The following is a 25982-nucleotide window of genomic DNA, read 5'->3' as shown; positions in this document are numbered from 1 at the left end:
CTTCCCAGGAGTTTGTGCATATATCTGACCCAGATCTCGTGCCAGCGTGATTCCAGAAACATTATGATAGCATAACCGAGGCTTCTGAGCACCATCTGGTTTCTTTTGACAAACACATGCCATACCACTGAAATCAGATGTTCATAGGAAATTACTAATGATGTCATGTCAATAAGCAAGTAGAGAGATTTGTGACCGTCTCTCCACCACCAACACCCATCCACCACCACAGCTGGATGAGTCATCGGCCCTTATATTCCGGTTTCTGTGTCCCAGTCTGACTAGTAGGCCATCTGTTGCTTTATCACTCGTATCTTCTTAAACACTCCTCTTTCTTTCTCACTCTCACACAAACTCCGGGAAGAGAAGCCTTGTTAGAGGGGTGATTTAATAATTCAGAGCTTGCTGATACATCGGCTGCAGGGGGCATTTCTCCTAGTTGGATAAATAAATGTCTTATGATGCAGTGTTTTTAAGGTGAGTTGGTACTAGGTGTTCAGTTGCAGTCATGTCGGGCGGGGGTAGGGTGCGGGGGGGGTGACCACATACTTACAGGTTTGGGTTTCCATTTCTCAGAGTGATATTTATGGCTTGGCATCAGCTGTGCTCTGTGTGTGTGTGTGTTTTTGAGTGAGTGATGTAAGGACAGACTGTCTCTTGGCCCCCAAATAGCCCTGGAAAGAATAAAAGTGAGCTGGTGCAGAGTTACACAGTCAGTATATCAGAAGTTGCAGATAAACTTGAGGGCATTATTAGTTTAACCAAAAAAAAAAAGGCTGAGAGCAAGTGTGGGGGCCCTGGATCACCTGTGAGGTTACCCAAGGAAAGAACTTCAAAGTTGAATTCAAGAAGCTGGATTTTGAGAGGCTGGCGAATGCTTTGAAATTCAATAGCATTCCAAAACAGCTTTGCTGCTCTGCCAAAAAGCCTTGAAACTGGCTACAAACTCTTCGGCTAGCCTCGCAGTTCCGAATACTTGAAGCTGCAGAAACGTCGTGCCATTGGCATGACGTGAGCTCCCATCGCATTTGCACAAAATCACGTGTAGCACGTAGAGTGTAAATAAACGCATACGATAACAGCTGACCACGTCATGCAGCAGTCTTTGTGCCGCGCCCGGGCTGTTGTGGGGAACAGTTGAGTGCGTTTCAAGAACAAGAACATGTTTTCTACGGACGTTAACTGTATTGACAAACTGCTGCAAAGTGAACGAGGTGGGTGTAGGGTTTCTGTCTGCCCCCCACCAACCGAAGGTCTGAGCACAGCAACTTTAACTGCTGCCCTCTCAAGTAAGGGAGCAGCTGCACTCTGAACCTGAGCCAGGAGCACAGGTGTCCGTGTCCATCAATAACCAACTCTCTGTCACACACACATTCACCTAATGCAGTCCACAGGCTTTAGAACTTTATCTACATCTTCTTTTTAAAAGCAAAACCAGTTTGGAAGAAGCACCATGACCCTCCCAAACAATGTCATTGGTTCTTAGTGTAGTTTTTAAACCTCCTAGAACAGCAATCCCCAACCTTTATTGCACCACGGACCGGTTTATGACCGACCATATTTTCACGGACCGGCCTTTAAGGTGTCGTGGATAAATACAACAAAATAAAACCAGTACTGGTACCAAAAAAAGGAAGATTTATTCATAACACATGGGAAAAGACCCAGGGAAACCGAGTCAACGATAAAAACGCTGAAAACCATAAAGCCTCAACTCTTGCGGCCCGGTACCAAACGACTCCGGTCCATGGTCCGGGGGTTGGGGACCGCTGTCCTTGAACACCTGCGTGCAGTTTTGTAACACTATCACTATCACTAAAGTCAGTAATATATTTTACCCGATAAAACATTCTTCACATCAGCATGGTGAATTGAGGTACTCTTGTTTTATTTCCTCCTATAAAATGGAAAAAATGTATTATGTGGCGACACTATAAAAAGGCTCTAATTAGAGAAAAATTATAGACTTGTTAATGGAAGAAACTCCTGAATAAATAAATCCTGGAGCTGGGAAGTCAGTCCACCCATTCCTGGGACACGTGAGCCTCGTCTAGTCAAGGCACAGTCGTCCTGCATCACTGACAATTGTCGGAGATAGATTCATTTTTGTTTTGTTTTTATTTGGGAGGGGAAAATGGCCAACAGACTCTAAACTCTGACCATCATATGAATTCTCTTGGAAATTACCACTAAGTGAGCTTCATGATAATCACATGACTGTAATCGCGTGGGTAAAAATCCCTGACCTTAGAGTTCTAGGGTTAAAGAAGATGGCCATTTATTGCTTTGCAGTTGTTGGTTGGGGAAAGCTGCTGGCTTTTCCATTGCATGGGCTTGCTTAATTTCTTAATGTACCCCTTGTTAGGAGCTTCGTTGTTAAAAGCTTCCAAAATTCCTGGGGTTTTCTGTCCATATTCTATGGTTCATGGGTATTTACTGTGTTGGTTAACATTTTAAAACCTCTTTTGATTTAAGGGAGATTAAAGATACAGCTCCCAAGCGGCTTTGCCAACTTTTCTGTGGCCAAAAACTAAAAGGACATGCTGTTTAACAGTAATCAAATAATTGTTTTGCTCTGGCACAGTGACGAGATGCTGGAGTTTTACTACGCAGTGTAGCAGGGAAGCAGGACTGCAGCTCTCTGTAGTGAACCTCCATGGCATTATGCCAGGATGTGGCCCTTTTTTCCCAAACACGTCACATGTCACAGTTGTTTTTCCCTAATGTAAGCTGTTAAAGGCCTTTTGAAGTTCTTTCTAAACTAAGAAAAATCTTTCTTAACCCCTCTAATTGCTTCCAGTGAGTGAAAATCAAAGGCAATTAAAGTGATGCTTGAACTTGGCTGTAAAATAAGTGTAACTTGGATTGCCCCTTAGGAATGCATGTCTTCCTATTTTTAGCTTTGCCGTGTTTTGATGCCAGACTGGCTTTAACTTGCGTTGTCTTTGTGGGGCGCAGTCGTTTTTCAGCCTTAACCGTCATCTGTTTATGATGCATATTTACACCCCACCCCCACCGACATCGCTGTTTATGTTTAAAGCGTGCAATCAAAGCGGCGAGTGCGACAGCTTAGCCGAACATGCCAGAAAGCTATTGATTGCACCACTCCTCTGAGCTTTTGATGAGCTAACATTTACAGGGATACATGACATCAGAGAGTAATCCTTGTGGGGCCTCTTTTTTTTTTCTTTGTTACAAATCTTGGCACTCCCTCACTTATCTAATGCTGAACACTTGGTTCTTCATTTACTTAGAATATGACACGTCTTTCCATTGGAAAAGCTGACTAAGCCTTTACTGAACACGACGGGTCATCTCTCTTCTGTAGAGGTGCTGGCGGACGCGTCGTGCACGTGTGCGCACATGTAGAAAACCATTACTGCCTCTCTAAACTCTCAAGTTTTTCCTGTTGTAACAGGACCCTGTCCTTGACTCAAACTCTGACTCAATATGCCCGCGTTGTGTGTGACAGCCCGAGAGGATGATGTCATTCTCCTGTCAGCAAGTGATTTACCTGCCTGCGTGGGAAAAGGTAGATGGTTCTTTCCAGTAAATGATGTGACTATTGGTAACACATGGTCCTTGTCTGCAGCTATCAAGTGTGTCTCTGGCAGTCTGCGGTAAATCATACGCTGCTGACTGATAACGTCATGATGACCCATAATGCCTGTCTCTGCTGGGGAAATGGACCCAGAAGCGCAGACTCCGTGAGCGGATCATCGAGTTTTAATGAGCAACACAGCAAAATCAGTTTTGGCTCAGGAGGTGTAGGGGGTTGTCACTAATCACGAAGTTGGAGGTTGGATTCCTGGGTTTTTCTGAGCTGCTTGTTGAGATGTCCTGGGGCAAGATGCTGAACACCAAATTGCCCCCAATGCGTCAGTGTGTGTGAGATGCATAAAGTGCTGTCTACGTCTGTGTGTGTCTGAATGGGCGAATGTGGCTCACGACGTAAAGCGTTCAGAGTTAAGGCTAGAAAGTGGCATACTAAAGCAGCCTATTAATGACTTTTTATGTTTAGGTTGTTATTTTACTTTGACATGTGTGAAGGGGGGCTGAGCTGAACATGGAAGTCAGACAGCTCGGTTTTTAAAGGGGGATTTAGTAAGCTTTTTTTGACGTTATCTCTAAAAGCAAACTTAAAATGCTCTCTAAAGCAGGCGTGTCAAACATAAGGCATAGGGGCCAGAATAGGCCCAGCAAAGACTCCAATGTGGCCCACTGGATGGCCGCTGTAAAATCTGAAGGAGGGCTTTTCCTACAGAGAAAAAGCTGCCCTGTATTAAATGCCAGTTGTTGTTTTTTTTCTTCTTTGTAACTCCATTAACATTTGTGCTAGATGGGAAATTCAAATGGTTTCAGAAGAAAGAGAAGGTGATCTTTACAGGGATATTTGGTGTGTCATGGTAGCACAAGGCATTCACAAGGTACTGCTGTCTGAACATGGACAGAAACAGTCCTGTCTGCCTTGATGTTACCATGTACGCTTCACATTACCATAGCTGTCTAACCTCCTGTCTGAATTCTTTTCTTTTCCTCCAGCTGACGCCGGGCGGAAAGGCAGCTCAGGCTGGCATCGATGTTGGAGACTGGGTGGTGGCGATCAGTGACGCCAACGCTGAGGAGATGACCCACGTGGAGGCACAAAACAAGATCAGAGAAGCGTCAGGCTCCCTCACCCTCACCCTCAGCAGGTTAGCCGTCCGACATCGTGTGATGTAACGAAATGATACGCTTATCTCATTCAAACAGAAGCACAAATCCCCACAAAACAAATGCCCGACTTCATCCTTACTTGGACAAGATAGGACGACATACTTTGAGTGAAACTTGATCCGACGTGACGGATTTTAAATTGGTTTTTAGATTCGGGCACGGCTCAAATAAAGCAAAGTAAATATTTATTGACAGAAAGGTGTTATTAATGAGGAGTTAACAGAATCTCTGGAGAATAATTCAGAAGATTTCATTAGCATCGAACAAAAAAGACCTTCAGGCACATTTATAAAGGATTTTAAACTTTTTTTTTTTTCTTCCTTTCGTTTCAGCAACATTGAATTCTGGCATATTTTTGCACATGTGTATTCAATTCAAATGGCTATGACATTTCTGCTGCACTTGGATTCACAGAATTGGTGGTGTGGAAGCCATATTCAGGTGCTCAATTCAAAGCTTTTTTATTTTATTTTTTTGAAATAAACGGCCTCATTTCCAGCCTCATTCATAAGAGACTTCAGCCTTGAAACATCCTCTTAAAATATGATGGCCTTTTGCTTGCAGGCAGTTTAAAAAGACTAACTTTGTGCCTGTCGGTCTGAAATTAAACTTGATACAAATGAATTATTCACTGCATGTATTTTAATAGTAATACTAGGTGTGCCATTCTCACTTATTAAAGCAGAGAATGTCGTGGATTTGGCAGAGGTACAGCCTGTCTGAATCCGTCCTGGCTTACTTCTAACAATAATATTCTGTCCTTCACATCATAAAGAAGGAAAAGCAGCGATGAGTGCGCCGCACTTTGCAGCAGATATGCTCGCAACTGCTGTCGGGTGGATGTACCGGCCTTTGTTCTGTTCAAATACACCATCTTCAGAGGAACCTTGGGCACCATACTTGCCTCAGTTCCATAATGAAATTAGAGAAACTTTTATTTTTTTCAGATTACAACACTTTGTTGTCAAATGTGCGCCAGGAAAATCTTTTTATTTTGCTTCAGTAATTTTTAATTAGCACTGCGTAACCTTCCTATAGGCAGCACTTATACCTGCTCACATACTTCCTGCCAGAAATACTTGACAAAGTCTCTCAGTAGAGTTGAAGCCAGAACGTTTCATCAAGAGCTTAATTATAAGAGAGCGAGGGGAGGGTGGGGGGGAAAAAAAAATCCCTCCCAATGAAGGATCAAATGTAATCATTCAAGGACCTAAAACCTTCAGAAAATGAGAAGGTATTGACTTGTTAAGTAACAAAGATGGGCCGGCTGCTGTCATGGGACTCATTTTGATTTTGTGATCCTCATAAGTAAGATGAAAACGGCTGTGTTATCGTCTTCGCTTTATTGTTCCTACCGAGAGACTCGACTCTTTAATTCTTACAAATCTTCTTTGTGCGTTTAGTTGAATCCGAGCAGCCACAGGTCATTTATCAGGCTGCTCAGAAGGCAGAGCCATTACGTGAATGAATAGCGGGGAGATTTGGAGATATGTTTACGGCATATTGTTTCAAATATTCTGGGTTTTCTTGCATTCGTACAACATAATAGATTTGGGTACTTGGCTTTCCCACTCGTTTCCCTTTTTTGATCAGCGTGTTACTGGACATTAACCTGTATTTCTAAGCATTTTAAGCTCTCTTTCTTTAATTGGACAACCAATTAAAGCAGGGTATAAAGTCCAGGAATAAGAAGACTTGCTACATCCTGTTGATTTGTTATCAGATCAGTCTTATCATTCATTAAGTTATAGTGTAGTTTACGTTCTCCTGGCACTTTATTTGGTATACTTTGGTCGTACTGGGTTGGGCCCTCTTTTGCTTTTAGATATGCCTTGAACAATAGTTCATGGTTCAACAAGGTGCTGGACACATTCCTCAGATTTTGCTCCATATTGAGGTGATGCCATCACACAGTTTCTGGAATAGTTTTGTTTTGTTTTGTTTTTTTTGGCTGCACATTCCCGATGTCTACACTGCTGCTCACTGGATATTTTCTCTTTCTGCTTTCAAAGTCACTTAAATCACCTCTCTCCTCCATTTTGGTGCTCTGTTTTAACTCCAACAGGTCGTTTTGACCATGTCTACATGCCCAAATGTACCAAGTTGTTGCCATCTGATTGGCTAATTAGATATTTGCATTAAGGAGCGGTTGAACAGGTGTACCTAATAAAGTGGCCCGTGAATGTAAGTGGTAGTGCACTCTGGATATTGTGTGAAACGGATGTCAAAATATAACTTTGCTTTGTATTTGAAAAATATCTATTTAATTAAAAAATGTGGCTTCGCAGGAAATGGTGTAATATTTCGACAGAACAGTAACAGGTCAGCGTGTTTACTTTTCTTGCACTCTGTGGTTTTTCCTCCTCCGTCTCTCGTCTCCTTGTGGAGTCCGGCTTTTGTAAACATTTCACATTCTTCTTCCGATGACTCCCTTCCCATGACTCCCCAGTCTCCTCTCTTCATCTCACCCCGTCCGATTGTTATTATATTGTAAGACAAGCAAATATTGTTTTCCTGAAACACTTCTCAGAGAGGAGCTATTGTCAGTCTTATTTATTCTTATCTTGGCTGCCATCCACGGTTTCTTTTTATGCCCAGAGAGGACGACAGCTGTGCAATGATGAGATACGGTCTATTGTTTGGTTTGGCGTCTCATTTTGTTCGACACCAATGATCATCTTGTCTAATAGAAAAGGTTTTAGCTTTATCCTGAGCCTTTTTATGGGGACTGGAATCCTCCAAAAAATATGTCCAGTAGAGTTTCACCTTCACAGGAAAAACATCCCGCAGCATCCACGGGGACACATTAGACTCATATTTTAGCCGGCCGCTGGACTGGAGGCTTGTGTTTGGAGAATGCTGGTGAAGTGTGCAAAGTTGATTGCAGTATCATGGGAGGTTTTTTTGTTATTTCTAACTTTATCTAAGATCAGCTTGAAAGCTAAACGTGCATCAGCTAAGATAAGTGACCCATGAAATGAGGTGGGAAATGATCTCATACACCGTGCGTATTCAGTTTCAGCACAAGCAAACTGATTTCTTCCAAAAACACCGACGAAATCATCTCCATATTTGTTCATTTTAGTCCACGGTGCCAAAATAAACGCGGTAACAGAAGGGTCATGGCACGAGTTCCCCGTGTCCCAAATTTCAAATGTGTCTCATTAACTTGTCAGCCTAGCTAAGGTGAGCTCAAGCACTGTGTCACATCGATTTGTCTTCCAGAAATGTGACATGAGCAGACATGTCAGTATGCCTTCCCCTCGCTGCCCTGTCTATCTGCTCAGCCCTGTTGTCATTCTGTCTTAAACACTGCTCTATTAGCGGCTGAACAGGCAACAGCATGAGCGGTTATTATTTTCTGTGTCACAGGAAGCGCGGCCCATTGTTTTTGTTGGTGATTATAGCCTTAAACAATGAGTAACTGCAGGGTGGATTCATTCTGGCTTAACCCTATTTGAGCTTTGTGCAGCGTGTAAGCGCTGGTCAAAGGGTGGTGGTGATTTATGTTCAATTATTTCAGGAGGAAACAGAAGTGTAAAGCCGGCCGCCTCCATGTTTAATGCGTAAAGATATATTCTAATAAACGTGTGCTCAGTCGGGGGCGGGGGACACCGCAGGGATGTTAATCCTGGGAGAAGCTTTAAGACCTGAACAGGACTGATTGACCTGCTGTATTCTCGGCTCTCTTAATAAGTTTATTAAAATGAAAATCCTTTTTTTTTTTTTTTTTTTTTTTTTTTTTTTTTTCTTTGTGAACCTTAAAACAAAATACAGCACACAAACTGTGAAAATTAAACAAATATATCCAAGTTACCTCTTACGATAATGTGAAGTAAAACTAGTGGAAATATAATGAATAATGAGCACATTTTGTCTGACGTGTTTTATTTTTTTCCCTGTTTCTCTTTAGACCTTCCAAAGCGGGCGGAGACCAGAAGGTAAGCCTGCATTTATCTGACTCACCGAGCTCACCTCAGTGTGGACACTCTGGATGGTTTGGCATGGTGTGCGGTGACAGTTAAATTCAAACTTAATTGTTACTCACAGTTTTTCGTGTCACTTTGTGTTCTTCAATTTCGTCTGAATCACCTGCCTTGTCAAGCTCTCACAGAGTCCATGCACTCTGCATTAGCCAAGCATCAGCAGGTTGCTAAATTAGCAGTTTGCTGGAGAGTTGTCGCTGATGCATTTGGAATTTCCCGCACAGTCCCTGATACCAGATAAATACTGACGCTTTAAGTCTGTGGAGTCGCCCGGCCAGCTGATCAAACTGAACGGTTTTTAGAAAAGCAGCCGACACATAGTCACTGATCTATTTTAATAGTTGTTTATTTTTTTTGCTGCAGTCCATGCACAATGCTCAAAGAGGAAATCCTATTAGTGAGACACATCAGTTATAGACGACAGTTTGAGCACTTTCATTTTAGCAGCAGTAGCAGATTACATTGGCCAGCAATTGGCCGAATGCCAACACAAATAAAATCTCTGTGTTCACACTTCTTAAGCACTTTTTTCCATGTGTAGAGAAAAGCCCGGAGGCTTTTGACAGAGCCGCCGTCGCAGTACAGAGTAATCTTTTTGCTATAATGAAATATTGGGACTGCGCTGGAAAAGCTTGGGCTTGTGCGACGGCAGATGGAGTTCTCTGTGTGTGTCACAAACGTCTAACTGCATGTCGTGCACTGTGCTGCATTGTCTCCTTCTCCCACACCCTCACAGGACTCGCTTGCTACAGCTTCTGTTCCGCCAAAGTACTCCTTTGCCCCGAGCACGACCATTAACAAGATGGCGAGGCCATTTGCAGCAGGTGGTGCTAGTGCCAACTCAGGACCTGCTATTAAACCTGTGGCCTACTCTCCTAAACTCAACACCCCGCGCTCACAGGGGCATGCCAGTACACCTCAGCCACAGAATGGGTAGGTGGATGAATAAACGCTATTACCATTGGAACCGCAACGTGACTAATGTGGTTTTAATGGCATTTTTCTGACGTCTCATTATTCTTGTTTTAAACTTAAAAAGAAAATAATGCCTTTAGAAATTTAAAGAATTTAGTCCAATCAGTGCTGCGGTGTGGTGCCAAAGTGAAGTCACAGATTTTTTTTACATTTTATTTTAGGGTACGTTAGAGAAAAGAGAGCAGGGCAAATGCACGCTGACTCACTGTGGAAATCCAATTATTAACTGTGCCAATAATTTGTCTAAACTTAGGCTAATGCTAAACACACCAGCAGTAGTAGTAGTTGCTGTTGTAGATTGTGTCCTGATTAAGTCTGGTGGTGTTTGTATAGCAGGAAATGTTTAGCTGAAATATGCAGTTCCAGCTGTGGATGAAAGACAGCTGCAGTGAAATCTATCAAGATGACAGAGAAGTATTTGAACAGGAATTGGTTATATGTGCCAATAATCAGTCACAATTTTACAGCCATGTTAAACTCTGTGTTCTTTGGACACTGTAGATGTTGTCACGAGTTTTTTATTTTTCTGCATTGTTTAATCTTTGTTCCCGTCATCCTCATTTTGTGTGTTTAACTTAATCTGTTTACTCAGTCACTTTCTTTTTTATGTCTTCGCTTCCCTTAGGACGGGGAAAAAAACAAACATCATGATTTAAATCTTTAAGATTTATACAAAGACTTTGTTTAAGGCTAGATTCGAGTATAGATTAGAATGAGTAAGCGGCAGTGGAGGTGAGTCTTTAGGAAATGATTGCAAGTCGGTGTAATGTGTGGGAGAGAAAAGCACTGATGTTGTTTTTAATAGTGGGATCTGAAAAGAAGATGTGAAATATTTCTTGCAAAATCATTTCTTTCTTATAACAGATTTTCCATTTCAGCAGATGGGTTATTGATCGAGCGTGATTATTACTCGTCTCTTGCACCTACAGTTAGCAGAATGAAATATGTAATGTTTGACAGATGCAGTGTGGCGCTTGACATTATGATTCTGATGCACAAATCTCACATGCTAATGCTGATCGAGCTGTCACCGAGTCCTGCTCAAGGACACTTCAGCACGTGGAGGAGCCGGGGAATGAACGCCGGCCTCTGCATTTACGGGATAATCTGCTGTACCGCCTGAAACGCAGATTCCCAGAAACAATTTGATGTAGTTTGCTGTAAAAGTGAGCCTTCGACCTTGAAATGTTCATTGCTTTTTTTTTTTTTTTTTCTTTAACCTGCTGAGTTTTTAATATTTTTTTCCAAGTATTCCTGCAAGAAATGTGTTTTAAATGATCCGGAAAGTGGAAGTTTGGCATGAAATGGTCTGTAAGGATAGGCTGGTCCGGTTCCTTTTAATTTGGGTCATGGCAGCGCTCTGTCTCCAGCCGCTGGTGAGCTGTGGTCTGTTGCTGTATTTAGCCTCATACATTTTGTTGGGTTCCCACTCCAAGCTTTTCCTGCTCTGCTTTTCTTCTTCTTTGTAAAATCAACTTTTCTTGTTACTCTGCAACACTAATTCCTCTTGTCATGTTTGGAAAGAGTTGAGCGTAATCAAAACCATCAGGTTAATCTGGTGAGGACGTCATCGATTCTTTGATTCTCCACAGTTAATAGTTGGATTCAAAAAGCTGTCTAAGCCCGACGTGTTAGAACAGGTTTAGCGTTGTGTTGTTTGGACAGAGTTACCAGCAATACGTCACTGCTGTAGCATTTATGATGAGCAGATTCTTCTTGTGCTCCTGTTGCCCTTGAATGAAGCCCAATGGCACAGAAATTAGGTTTAATTTTTTTTCTAAAAGGCTACAGCCGTGTACGTAACTCTGTGAGGCGTTTGTGTACGGGGATGAGAGGAGCAGAAAAGCAAATGTTTTGTGCCAGTCTGCTGAGTCCTTTTGGGTCAGGGTGACAATGGATGATTTGACAGTCAAACAATGCCGTCCTTCTTCCTCCTCTCACAGAGCCTGCTGACAATAGCAGCATGTCTCTACACACCTCTCGCATGGTTTCTGTATTTTGCAATGTTTTTGATCGTCTGTTGTGTGAAACCTTTGTCGTGTATTGACGTGCTCAGTTTCTCCTCCCCCTCTTAACTCTAACCTTTTTCTCACTCTCTTCTTCTTTTAACTCCACAGATGGAAGCTCATTACAAGTTAGTATGTTTCTTTTTTTTGTTTTCATTTGCAGTCAAGTGTGTGTGTGTATATACACTTTTATAAATTGGTATTCATAGTTAGTCTCATGACAAAGCTGTGCACAGCCTGATAGTAGTTCGGTTGCATGTCTTTACTGGGTGTGACTTCACAAAACTATTGTATTAGAATAACTTAGAATTATCCTGTTTGTGGTTTAAAAGAAGAATGCGAGTCTAATATTGTGCACATTTTTAATTAGTCTTAAACTCAGAGACCCCAAAAAGGAGAATGAAGTTGCTGTTTATCTTCTACTTCACAGTTAAACTATTTCTTATTTACGTTGCGGTCTGTGCAAAATAAGAAATATCGTCAAATATCCCCTTCCATCTTCTCGTTCCTATGGTAACTTCACGAGCCTGGTGTTTACATGCTCTTTGGTCTAATCCACAGGGGTGAAACGACTTTCTATGATGATATCTACCAACAGTCCAAGTAAGGGGCTGCTGCATGTTGGCTGTGTGGTCGGCTTTGTAGGCTAATCTGGCCAGGCTGTTTATGTAAAAGAGAGAAAATGCCGATGCCCTTTTGTTAGACAGAGTGATTGTGTTTACAGAGCGAGGATGGCGGTTCATTAATGACTGTGTCTTTTGATATTTCTCTCGCTTGTTTACGAACGCATGCTGCAGTTGACCTACAGCTGTGCTTAAAATGAGCAGCTTAAAAAGCATTTCATTTGAGTGATTAAGTTGTTTATGAAAAATAAATGCCTCTCCTTTAGCTTCTTTCTTTTTTTTTCCTCTTCACTTCAGTACCTGGCTTTATGTGAAGTGGCTTTTCTTGCACTGATTCTAATGACAGTTATGAGTATCTTCCGTTTATGAGCCTCTGCCGTGTCCCCATGAGAAATCTTAGTAATGGGTGTCCATTAGTGCTGTTATTGCGTGACTCTGATACTAAGCGTTCCTCCGTGCATTTGTGTGAGTGGGTAGTCCCTGGATGTGATTGTGTTAACCACACCTGCTGTGTGCTCCTGCTCCTGCTGCTGCTGTTGGGTGTGTGTGCGGCAGGCATGGCCTCAGGGTGGAGAACATCCCCTGTTTTATTCCCAACGACCGCAGCAAGAAGAGGCTGATTGAGGACACTGAGGACTGGCAGCCCCGCACTGGCACCACCCAGTCTCGTTCCTTCCGCATCCTGGCTCAGCTCACAGGCACCGACTTCAGTAAGTCAGGGCCTAAGACAGAAGTGATGGACTGTTACAGCAGAGAGTAATGGGTTTGAGGGGTGGGCCTCTCTGTTAGTCAAGATAAGGTGTAGGATGGGGGGGCTGTTACTAAACGGTTGATGTGATTTGATCTCTGGGACTGAGTGTGACAGCAAGAATGAGTGACACAGAAAAGGTGGATGAGGGGTTTCTTCATTTTTCAGCTGAAGAGAGGTGGCTGGTGTTTTCACTGACAGGTTTTCATGTTTTTTACCCTGACTGTAACCAGTCTGACAAAGGAAGAAACTGCATAGCTAAATATAAGGCATATCATTACTTATTCTGAGGTGTGTGTCAACATTTGTATTAGTGAGGCATTCTGATGTGTGTCTCTCCTGGATCTCTCAGTGCAGGACCCAGATGATGAAAACATGAAGAGGTCCAGGTAAACGGAGTGTCATTAATGTGACCGGTCACGTGTTTGTGTTTGTACACTTGCATATGTGGAAGCCTCAGCTTGGCAGTTACTTTGAAGAAAGAAAAGGAACAAAAAACCTGTCCAGTCAGTGTAATTAGTTTAAATCGTGCAGCTCTGCCTCTGTGTATCACCACAATGAATAAAACCAGACGGATCTGATTTAAGTGTAGACCTGAAGATCAAATTAAACTGGTTTAACAGAATTATTACACTGATCATTCAGTAATTAGACATTTTGTAATGTTTACAGTGACATGGGATCATCATTATAAATCAGTTTACTCATTAGAAAGTAGCAGGATACATTTTATGTGCGCAGAGCTGTGTTTTCTGCTGAGATTCAGTCAAATGCTGCATAACTGTTCATGAATGGCCAAGTTAGGTCACCTGACCTCAGCTAAACATGCTGCTCTCTTACTGTAGACAAAACTAAAAGTAGAAAACCCCACAAAGCTGCAGCGACTGAAGGCAGCTGCAGTAAAGGCTCAGAAAAGCATCTCAAAGGAGGAAACGTGGCATTCGGGGATGTTTATGGTTTCCAGATCCTGCCTTAAAAATGGTACTTCCCAATTTGTACACATACTTTGGGGCCTGTAAAGGGATGGTACTGAGACGCTATTTATTTTAGTGCTGTCAGCGCTAAATGACGTTAACGTCACAACCGCATTAACGCGGCAAATCTCCGTTAGCGAGGCGTTAGCGCAGTTAGCTCGTTAGCCCGGTTAGCTCGTTAATGCGTTAGCACCATCCAGCCCCACTCACCGGGTGATCCGCGCTAACTCGAGATTTGAATGCGGTTATGGCATTAACATCATTTTAACGAGGTTAACGCTGACAGCGCTAATTTATTTATTTATTTATTTTTAAAAAGGTTTCTGATCAGTGTCTGTTAAACTCGTTGATTTAAAGCTAAAAGTCTGCACATCCTGACTGTACGATCCATTGTGGTGTTGTACAGATATAGCGACCATAACTTTGCTGCTTTGAACATCAGCATGCGTGGTGTGTTTTTGTTCATAGTGTTTTTTGTTGTTGTTGTTTTGAGTCTGCTCAGTAGCATAACATATTAACATTTCTGCTTTTTTGCTTTGTTGCTAAAATGCAGATGGGAAGATTTGATAGTATTTTAATTTCTGATTTCTACATAACTGGAGCCATCGTCCAATTACCTTGGTGCATGCAGCAGCAGTATGCTGTGTTCCTCAAAAGTCCCCTTTTATTTTAATTAGGAGATTAGCAGTTTCCTTCTGTTTCCATACTTTTCTAATCGTTATATTTAAGAGTACTAAATGTCATAAATGTCACTACTACATCCCTCTGCTTTTTTTTTCCCCTCAACTTTTCACTTTGTGCACTTTACTCCCTTTTCTGCTCCATCCCTCTCATCTCATTTATTCTCTCCCCTGCAATCTGTTTCCCTCCTGTCTATCTCTCTTTCATATCTGTTTTTGCCTGCGGTCAGGGAAAAGTTCCTCACTGAGATTCAGAGTCCTCGCTATGCCCGTCTGAGGGATTGGCACCACGACAGGTCTGCTCGCGCCCTCAATATTAAATCCTGAGCGACATCCTAGACGCCCTGGGACGCAGAGCCCAGCCAGAGCCGGCTAGCGATAGCTACACTGCAACGACTACGTGATAAAGACGACGAAGATAGTGGACTGTCTCCTGGCAGTTGACAAATTCACCTCCTTAGATGCAGATGGACTGACAAAGAAATTTGGGGAAGCGAAGAAAAGCAAAAATATAAGAAACGTATCCTAGATGACAAAAGCCTAAAGTGGAACCTTGCATACTGAGCCTAAGTGTAAGATCTCCCTCTGAAATTCTGACTTGATGATTGTTGACAACACTGTGGACCATTGTGTCTGTAGCCCTATTTTCCATTTCACACTGCGTTACTCGGAGTAAACTGGTGGAAAGGTGGGGAGGGGGTCTCGGCGGTGGGAAGCACTGTTCTTTCTTCTTTGATTGTGAAGTTCAGACCCTCCTTTTGATCTCTGTCTGTCTCTTTTGCTGCCTGTTTACATTTATTGAGTTTTCGTCTTTTAGAGTTCTCAGTTTTGATCCCCTCTTCTAATAGGCTTCTCGCACAATTTAAAGAAAAAAAACCTGTACTTTTTTTTTCCTGCTGTCATCAAAAATATATAAAATATAAAACATCTGGAAAAAAAAGCACCTCTTGTTCTCTGTCCTTCTGTGTTTCTTTTCTTGTTTATTTTAAGCTTACAAGGGCATATCTCTCTAACAGTTTTCTTTTTTCCCCCTGCTGCTAAGTCACAATTGCTTTACTTACAGTGTGCTGGACAAAAAGTGATTATATAGAAGCGAGGCTTTATTCAGTATTTATGCAGGTTGGAATTAATGGGATGTCTTAAAGAGCCGGGTTCAAGGTTTACTTTTATTGCCCCTGAGAGAAAATTGTTGTGCATTCGGGCATAAAAAAACCCAACAAATGTGCCTACTCATTTATAAAGTGCTGAGATGAACGGTGAGGAAAGTCTGTCTCTAGTTATTTGCATTTTCCTGAAATGCGAAAAAAATGTAATCCTGAAGTGCTATAGGTTTTGACACCAGACTAAAACGAATAGGTTTGGTAGGTAATGACTTTTCATCAGTAGTATTTCTTTTAATAATGTTTCTGGATGTATACAATCCATAACATCCATAGTGAAGGACATCTATAAATCCCATTTTAAAAATGTCCACAGATGAGATGATTTGGAGCTTGAGGATACGGCTTTAAACGCTTTAGCTGTGCTCACTCTCACACATCTGACTCATGCTTATACTTTGTTTCTCGGGCTGTCCAAACAAATCTCATCTCATGTCATGTAAGGGGAACCATTATAACTGCTGCTTTATGAGGGGGAAATGGTTGGTTAACCAACGCTGGTCCATAAACATTCAAATACAGCTTGATTGGTCTGAGGCGCACAGACCTAGGTGGAAGACGAAGATAAATTATTAGCACATACTGACAGAGTTTTTTTATAATTTGGCAAATAATTCGTTTAACAAATGCACCAGTAGTGAGGAGAGCAGATTTATGTAATGAGCTTGTAGCACACTCACTGGAAATGCCTTCCTGGTACCTGATCGGACCCAGTGTTTTCCTTAAGATCCTTAATTCTTTGTGCTTAGAGATTCAACAAAGTGCTGGAAACATTCCTGGGAAATCTCGGTCCATACTGACATGACAGCATCACACAGTTGCTGCAGATTTTTCTTTTGGCTGCAAATCTATGATGTGAATCTCCCGTTTCATCGCACCTCGAAGGTGCTCTGTTGGATTGAGACCTGGAGATCAGGTGATCTGGCCGTGTGAGTACAAGGAGAAAGCAGTTTGAGATGATATGAACTTGGTGATATGGTGTCTTTCCTGCTGGAAGCAGCCATCAGAAGATGAATACAGTGTGTTCATACAGGACATGGTCAGCAACAATGATCAGGTAGGCTGTGCTAAAGACCTCTAAGAAAATGTCCTCCACACCGTTTCATCACCACCACCACCACCCAGCTGAAGCATTGATACAAGACTGGATGGATCCATGTTTTCATGTTGTTCTGAACCTACCATCCGAATGTCGCAGCATAGTCAGACTGATCAGTCCAGGCAACATTTTACCGGTCTTTTGTTTCCAATTTTTGGTGATCCGTGCAGATGCAGACACTTAGCTGTTTCCTGGTCCCACTCCTGTGTTAGCTGACAGGTGTTCTGCTGCTCCAAAGTTCAATGTGTTGTACATTCAGAGATGCTCTTCTGCATACTTTGTAAAAGTGCCTGTTTAAGTTGCTTGTTGCCTTCAACAAGACATTTTTGATGCAGAGAACTGCTGCTTACTGGATATTTTGTCTTTCAGACCATCCATCCATCCATCCATCCATTCGCTTCCGCTTATCCTTTTCAGGGTCGCGGGGGGCGCTGGAGCCTATCCCAGCTGTCATAGGGCGAGAGGCGGGGTACGCCCTGGACAGGTCGCCAGTCTGTCGCAGGGCTAACACACAGGGACAGACAACCATTCGCACTCACATTCACTCACACATTTACACCTAGTGGTAATTTGGATTATCCAATTAACCTATCCCCACAAGCTGCATGTCTTTGGACGGTGGGAGGAAGCCGGAGTACCCGGAGAGAACCCACGCAAACACGGGGAGAACATGCAAACTCCACACAGAAAGACCCCGGCCTGATGGTGGAATTGAACTCAGGACCTTCTTGCTGTGCGGCAACAGTGCTAACCACCGTGCCACCGTGCTGCCCATCTTCTGTAAACCTCTGAGATGGTTTTGTGGGAAATTCTGGTAGATCTGAAATACTCAGACCGTGCTGTCTAGCACAAACGACCATGATGAATTCAAAGAAACTTAAATTGCCTTTCTTTCTCTTTCCGATGCTTAGTTTGAACTTCAGCGAGGTCATCTTGACCATGTCTACGAGGCTAAATGCATTCCGGTGCTTCTATGTGATTGGCTGGTTAGATATTTGGATTAAAGAGAATCAGGTGTATCTAACGAAGTGGCTGACAAATATGTTTTAATTTATAGTGAAGTTAGAGGTATTACTAAGTGACTGATTAAGAAAAATTAGTGGAAAACTAGCTCGAGTAGGAATGTATCCAGACCAATGTGCTAAATTAGACAAGTTAATCGAACTGAAGCATCAACTTGTAGAGAAATTTCAACTGTAAGAGAGGATTGCAGAGGGGAAAAAAAATCAATGCGTAAAAATATTACTTTACATGCTGTAGAAATAACAGTAAGCAGGAAGATACTGAAGAAAGGTCTTTGCAAAGCTTAGATCTGAAGAGCCTATAGGAATGAGGTTTCTCATTCAGCCCTTCTAGGCATGTGCCACCACTGTCGCACATGGTTTTTAGTCACATTCGACTACTTGCAGAGCTGCATCACCTTTACCTCCTCACTGGGTGGAGGGGTGACACATATCAAGGGCTTGTTGCTCCATGAAAAATCAAAACCTGCTATTTCCTTTGCCGGATGCTGAGCTGCCAGCAAAGTTCTCTGCTTTCCTCATTGCTCAGGTTGATGCATCCCACAGGAGTGGATACCCAAAAGGGGGGGGAGGGGGAGAGAAACCGGTACAGATGAATCTAAAATCAGAGCTGCAAAGGATGAACAAGAAAAGTGAAAGGAGATGCTCCAGTTAAAAGCTAAATAAATAAATAAATAAAAAATCCCGTCTGCACAGCCTCTGATAGAGAAAATGTGCACCTGCATCATATCAAGCCTCTTGCTGAGCAGGGAGGAGGAGGAGGGGGTTTGAAAGCAGGGAAAATGTCAAGGATAACACGATCCAGGCTGCTCCAGGTGGGAAGAAGCCGACAGAGGTGTAGTGCAATTTGCACCTGCAACATTCATCATAGTGAGGTGCAACAGAGAGAAGAAAGAAACCTCATGGTTGCGAGACAGCCGAGCCATCGGCCTTTCAACACGTACGGGCAGCCTGGCAAGGGATTGTAGCCGGGGCAGCGGTGTTGAATAGGAGTTTGTTTTGTCAGTTGTTAGGTGAGGTCCCAGATGTGAGGCTTGTCAGTGTGTGTGTGGAGTGGAGGGCAGCTGACCCAGGGTCTGTGAGTCACACACGGGCAGAAACAGCCTCTGTCCTTTATTTGACTCCATCACCAGACATCCTGCTCATCCAGCCTTCTGACTTCCTCTTACAGTTTTTTTTCTTTTTCTTTTTTTTTTTTTTCTTTCTGCGGGTTCTTTGCAAAAATCTCATGGTAGGAGGTCTTGCATTCCTTAATTTAGAAAGATTTAGCTTCCTTACTGTCACTATAAGCCAGATTCTTGGTATTGCAAAGGGATTTAATGTTCTTTATTATTCCAGAAATAGCAGACGGCTTTTATGCTTTTTTTTTCTTGCTAGATTGCTCCCAGCTGTAACTTCTGCTTCTGTAGCTACTTTTTTTTTTTTTCTCGTGTCTTTATGTTTGGGGACATAAATAACATTATTTCATATACAGACGTAACCTGATAAAGGCACAACTATGGGATGAGGTTGGTGTAGGGTAATTGATTTCACAATCTCTTTAATTTTCTTTACGCTAATGAAAGGGGATTTCATCTCCTTTCATTAGCGTGTTTTAGATGGCACAGTTGATGATGTAAACATGATAGATGCCTAAGGTGCTGTTACAATTCCCGCCCGGTTCTTTTTCTCAAGATAAAAGTCTCCAGAGCTCACTGTCTTGGCTCAGAAGTTGTTTTTCTGTCTTCCGTCAAGATTTGAAGCTTTTTCTGAATATAGTGACGCTTGCTGCGGGTAACAGAACTTTGAAATGTAGAAAACGCTTTATTTCAGCACTCCTGCACATGCAAGCTCTAAGCGAAACCTCTTCGGCACCCAAATCTGAAAGCGACTGAGTTTCCACTCGTCTATCTTTTGCCTAACTTTCAGCGACGTCAGTCAGTCTGAGGAGATGTTCGTGTTTCTTATGCTCTCATGAGAGGCTGCGGCTCTTGAACAGCAGGGCAATGACGCTGAAATCATGTTCGGCTTGATTGATTTTTGAGTCATGATAGAAACTGCTCACTGTTGCTCGTTGGTACTGGAGAAATTTCAATTATTATGCTGCTTTCAGTTAAATCTAATACACTGAATCAGAATGTGTGACCACAACAGGTGGGGGCACCACGCTACCCTGTTAATCCCAATTAATATTAATAATGATGCTTGGAGTCATTCACACACAAGGTAATCCGTGGCACAGCATAATGGTGACAGCTCAGCCATGGCAGGAGATATCCAAACATGGCATCCATTGAGAAGTAACTATAGTTACTGAGGTAGGTGTGTGTGTGCGTGCCTACCTTTTCTAATTAGTCATTTTCTCCCCACAGCCTTGAGCCAACTCCCTCACCTGCCAAGGCCCAAGCAGCAAATAAACCAGATGGTGAGTTTCTTCTCCTGCTGATGCGTTAAAAAGAGCCCCTGCAGCCTCCGGGAGAGGCTGCGCTAATAGATTCTAAGTCTTAAGTGTCAATACAGCAGCAACAACGCGACACTCAAAGCTGTCACCACAGACATCTGTTTGAAGGGTGGATTGTTATGGGACTTGTTGTTTTTGTGGTGTGCAGAATCGTCAAGTGCCGCCGCCGCACCAAAGAGTTCTGCTCCTTCCTGCCGACCGCCGTGGGTCTCGGACCCCAATTTTGCCGACCGCTTTCGCCCAGACAAGGTCAGCACCGTCGTGACCCAGCACCAGAAGCCAGCCCAGCCCACGCCTATGCAGAGCCGCAGTTCCATCCTGCAGGCTGCGCAGCAGGCGCCGGAAGACAGCGGGAGGACCCCCATATGTGGTGCCTGCAACAAAATCATCAGGTGAGGCTGCACCGCCGCTACACACAGACTGATTCTTTTTAACTAGAGCGAGGGGCTCTGTGTTTGCTCCTTTGAGGCTCCTGTTAGAGATGACAATTTAAGACTTTTAATATTCACGACACACTGCCTGTCTGCAGCAAATTAAGCCAGTCAGCATATTTCAGAGTCTGGAGACATCTTGTTATCACTCAGAATAACAAAGAAACCCTGGTTGATATTCTGGTCACCATTGCAAACAAAGAGCTTTTATTCATTAATTTTTGACAAGTGAAGACTCAAATTCTGGAAAACCTAAAATTTGTCTCCAGCGTTTGCTCACATTTCACACAGAGTCTAGTGTATTTTTGCTGAGTGCCTTTGGATCTTTTTTCTCTCCTCTGTTGAAGCTTTGGATTATTTAGCCAATTTATATAAAAAAAAATCCCTATTGATGTGTTACTAAGAGTCTTTTTTTAACTTTTTCTTTCTCCAGGGGACGGTACCTGGTGGCACTGGGACGGTCTTGGCACCCGGAAGAGTTTACATGCTCGCAGTGTAAGGCGGTCCTGGAGGAGGGGGGCTTCTTTGAAGAAAGGGGAGCCGTCTATTGTACCAAGTGCCACGATAACCGATACGCTCCGAACTGTGCCAAGTGCAAAAAGAAGATCATAGGGGTACGAGCTTCTGTCGTATCCAGCAAAATCAAAAAAGCACTGCTGTTTCAAAGTTTAAAAAAAAAAAAAGTTAACCTTTTTCTTTTTTCCCCCCATCAGGAAATCATGCATGCACTGAAGATGACTTACCATGTTCAGTGTTTCAAGTGTGCAGCCTGCAAGAATCCTATCAGGAATCAAGCCTTTTACATGGAGGAGGGTGAACCCTACTGTGAGAGAGGTGAGTAACTGAACCATTGCAGTCCACACGTACTATACTTCCTGTCTTGCATACCTGAGCAATCTAAATGCAAATTGTGCAATTTATTGTGCAAGAGTTGGGAAAGGTACCAAAAAAAAAAACAAGGGAGGAAAAAATAAAGAACGAAACGGCTCTTTTTAGAGCCACATTCACAAACTGATGCTACTGCTTCACATCCTACATGAAACAACACTAATGCTGTGACACAGCTGATTGTCTTCCAAGGGCCAGGGGAGGATACATACAACTATTCTGCTTGGTAGTGATGGCTGTGATGTCCTCTGTTGTGTAAAATATGGGATGAACTCACACCTAGTATAAAAAGCTGAATTCAAATTGAAGCTAGTGTGATTTTACACATCCATTTTTCCTATAGGCCAGCAGGGGGCGACGTCTCTCAGCTTGACAAAGAAGTCAGTTTCTGTAGAAGTGCATGAAAAAAATGAGTGTACTTCTGTCTTGATTAATGACCTCTGTAACCACTTTCCTAATGAGTTTTTCTTCTGAATTGCTAGTTTCAAGTCTTATTTAATACAGCTCGGTGTTCACTTTGTAAATTATGGTTCCATTTAGAGTAAAATAGACGATAAAGCAGGGCAAGCTTTAGGGCATCACTATTTCACCATTAACAAGTCGCTACCATACGAGCGTGCAGTATCCTGAGTTTGAGTCTGATCCAAAAACCATAACATACAGTCTGTGCTTCAACTGTGCTCCAAAAGGTGGTAAATGTCCACCTTTCTTTTACGATTTCATCACTCCTTAGGACAGTTAGGTTCCAGACTCGCGTGCGTCTGGTGAGAAAAGGATAGTTTACTTATAATAAAGACCTCAGTCGGGACCAAATGTGTAGTTCGACTGTGTTTTCTCTCAAGGACTCTGTTCATTCATTCAAACAATACAACACTGGAGGCTTCATAAGAGATAAAGGTGTCACCATGGTGAAAAATCCTCTGCTGGAAATAAAAGCAGTCGGATTTATGTAGTTCTAAGGAACAGTTGCAAATACTACTACTACTAATAATTGCAACAATGACAGTAATCAGCACGGCTGAGCCCCCACATAAACCTGTGCTTTAATAAAAAGTTTAATTCTAAACCCGAGTCCAAGCCAGACAGCATTTGCCTGAGCGTGCTGAAAATCCGAGTGTGCAGATCGATTAGTTCCAGCGCCGACTGAGAACATCTCGACTCATGTAAGACGCCCTGCGACTTCACACGTGGATCGAGCCTGATTATAAATCTGCACTGGCCTTAAGTCCACAGATGAGACGGAGCAAGCTGACACCCACAAAGCACTTTTTAAATGGATGCTATAGCTCGGCCCACGTCATAGACGTCGGGGTACAAAATCTTTAAATCCAGCCAGTGCATGAATCAGGTGTAGCATGCATTTTGTGATAAAATTGTTTCCTCTCTACAGTGCATCCTCTCCAGCCTAACTGAAATAATTTTCATTATTTTTTTTTTTGTAAAATTCAAACTATTTCTGACACGTTTTGTCAAACATTGTAGTATTGCTGTGGGGTTTGGCAGAAACCTACATCTCGAGTCTCCTGGCACAGGCCGCAGTCAATCATAAAGTGTGATGTTTTCATCTGCTGTAATCTATTTAGCTCCAGTTTACTTCATACATACCTCTATTGGGTTTTATGAATGGTGCGTGCTCTTCTATTATGATATAAATGATTTAGCGCGGCATCTGACGTGGATTGCTGCTTTATCAGAGGCGAAGCCAGAACCTGGGTACTCATATTCTGAATAACGCCTTCAGCTCTGATAAACATTCTGCTGCCTCAGCATCTTTCGGGGATTGTACAGCTCTCACCCACTCACTCTTGAGAAGCAGCATTATAACCTGACACTTTCCCCCCCAGAGTCCTTGTGATGAAAGAGACTGGCAAATCCAGTCAAGTATCTGGAGCAATTTCCACCTCATCCTAATCCCACCCCTACACTCTGGAAAGACACTAATGTACAGTGGGTGGACACAACAACACAAACAGTATAGATATCAAATGGCCAATAAGAAGAGGAGCCGGCATTTGGCATCAAAGCAGCTCTATACGTCTTTATTTTACACAGTTCAGTCCCTTAAGTGGTTGCGTGTAGCGTGTAGTGAGGATTGCTCATCTCGGAGCGGCAAACAGCCTCCACTTCTTCTTTTAAAGATGAAAGCTGTGGAAAAGGATTTCAGTCTCTACGGATCCCGTAAAGGTTAAGCGGTGTTTACAAACGGCGATTGCGGAGGCCACGGCGATTCCTTGGCCTGATGCGGGCAACGATAAAAGCTCTTTTGAATTAAAAATGTAATCTTATATTCACCTTATCTCACATTTCTTCTACTCGCCACTTCCCCCCCCCCTCCTCTCCAGACTATGAGAAGATGTTTGGCACCAAATGCCATGGCTGTGACTTCAAGATTGATGCCGGGGATCGGTTTCTGGAGGCCTTGGGCTACAGCTGGCACGATACGTGCTTCGTCTGTGCCGTAAGTCATTTTGATGGATATAGCTCCTTGTGGGCTCTCTTTGCCCCCGTATCTCGCAGCTGTCCCAGTACAATGGCACCTGGAGAAAAAAATTTGCCTCCATGTCTGGACCTCAAGCTTTCTCCCTCTCTCTCTCTCAGCCTGTCACCTGCAGTCTATCACTCTCTCCATCTCTCTCATTCTGTGAAGAAAACTGAAAGCAAATGCAGTCAAGTAAAGCTTGCTCTGGCCACTAGAAACTGTGTAAATTCACATCGGCAGTGTTGAAGTCTGATATCTACTCTGCCCTCGTTTCCCAATCCGTCTCTCTCACTCTGTCTGTCTCCTTTCATCTTTAAAGCTCTGCCAAATCAACCTGGAGGGGAAGACGTTCTACTCGAAGAAGGATAAGCCCCTGTGCAAAGGCCATGCTTTTGCTCCAGTGTGAGAGAGCGAGGTGCATCTTCAGAAGAAGGAGCACTGCTCTCTCCCTTCTCTTTACCCCTTACCCCCTGACACTTCCGTAGACGCACCACATCCCTTCTTGCCACACACCTTGTTAAACTAAGTCCTTTCTCTCTCTGCTGCAGACTTTGTTTTTGTTCTCGAGGCTTAATGCTGGCTGCACGTACCGTCACTTTACGCTGCTGTTAGGAGACTTCTGATGGCACTGCCTCTAATGCCAAATGCTGTGTTGCATAACTGGAAGGAGTCGAGGAATTATGTCACGCCATCGGTAACTTTTTGACTTCCTAGTTGTTTTTAGGTCATGAAAAAAAATGTCACCGCAGGTCACGTCGATTTGTAGCTGTTAGCGGAGTAATCTCCCGCCTCTGTTCTCCTCGTCCTTGTTAATTCAAGTCACCAACTTGAAGGAGTCATTGAGCCTCTAATAATCTCACATATTGCAGTAATGATCAAGCACTTCTCTTGCACTAAGTGTAGTGAAGTGCTGGCCCCATACAGGACCCAGGCCCACTCATCGGCTCTCGCTGCAGCGCCCTTTAATGTAATGGGGGGCCAGTCGAGCAGAAAAGGTGGTGTCCATTTCTGCTTGACTGGATCTCCTTCACAGAATCGCTAACTACTTATTACTTTGACTCTGGGAAGTCAGAGCGCATACTCCAGCATTAAGAGTCATTTAGAATGATGTAGTAATTAACCCATTTTTAATCGTCATACACGCGGGTGATGGAGATTGATTTTTAACTTTTCCTTTGATTTGACTTTTTTTTTTTTTATGAGACGAAGTAAGTCTTCATAAGTGTCCCCCGTGTTACTGTGATATTATTCCTTAGAGTACTTTCAAGTCACTGAATCTGTATTTATATTGCTTCAGAACTGGCCTGTAAGTGTTGTTTTTTATTTCAGCTGAAAGTTTCAAATAAAATTATTTAGTAATTCCATGTGCCGGGTCATTTAATTTCTCTTGGAAACACTTCCATCTGTAACAATTTCTAAAATTGCCATCTTTGGTCTTTTTCCAAAACCCTGCTGAAGCATGCTCCCTATAAATATAATCAACATACTGATACTGAAATACGTGGCATTTTACCTTAACTGGTAGGTAGCCCGGTGCTTAAAACATCATTCTCGCTGGAATAGCTACATTTTTGTTTAGGTGAGAAGCTCCTCTTAAAAGCTTAGCATCAGCATTGGTAGCAGCTAGCCTGCAGTCCAGAGTTTAAAAAAAACTGATGCCAAAGGTGAAGCTCACAAATGGATGTTTTTGTTTTTTTTTAAATGTTGTTGTTATTTTCTTTAAACACTCCTTGGTATAATGACGCATATCTGCAA

At 42.8% G+C, this 25982-nt stretch overlaps 1 protein-coding gene across 4 annotated transcripts in view; it reads left to right on the top strand.

Annotated features, from left to right (window-relative positions):
* The window catches only part of pdlim7 (PDZ and LIM domain 7), a 31577-nt gene extending 5986 nt beyond the window's left edge, over positions 1 to 25591 (top strand). For 3 of the 4 annotated variants that reach the window (XM_025897515.1, XM_013271719.3, XM_013271720.3), the window contains 9 exons: positions 4543 to 4694; positions 8630 to 8657; positions 9439 to 9635; positions 20341 to 20393; positions 20578 to 20821; positions 21294 to 21474; positions 21574 to 21694; positions 24091 to 24206; positions 24547 to 25591. In XM_025897515.1, the coding sequence (XP_025753300.1) occupies positions 4543 to 4694; positions 8630 to 8657; positions 9439 to 9635; positions 20341 to 20393; positions 20578 to 20821; positions 21294 to 21474; positions 21574 to 21694; positions 24091 to 24206; positions 24547 to 24633 (1179 nt within the window). In that variant the 3' untranslated portion in view covers positions 24634 to 25591. Of the gene's footprint in view, positions 1 to 4542; positions 4695 to 8629; positions 8658 to 9438; positions 9636 to 11794; positions 11812 to 20340; positions 20394 to 20577; positions 20822 to 21293; positions 21475 to 21573; positions 21695 to 24090; positions 24207 to 24546 lie in introns of all 4 variants that reach the window. The other variant, XM_019345166.2, reaches the window with a different exon arrangement.
* The last annotated feature ends 391 nt before the right edge of the window (positions 25592 to 25982 follow it).

Source organism: Oreochromis niloticus, linkage group LG2 (genome assembly GCF_001858045.2).
Source record: "Oreochromis niloticus isolate F11D_XX linkage group LG2, O_niloticus_UMD_NMBU, whole genome shotgun sequence".
Classification (NCBI taxonomy): Eukaryota; Metazoa; Chordata; class Actinopteri; order Cichliformes; family Cichlidae; genus Oreochromis; species Oreochromis niloticus.
Note: the sequence above shows the minus strand (reverse complement) of the source record. Positions and strands in the feature narration are given on the sequence as shown.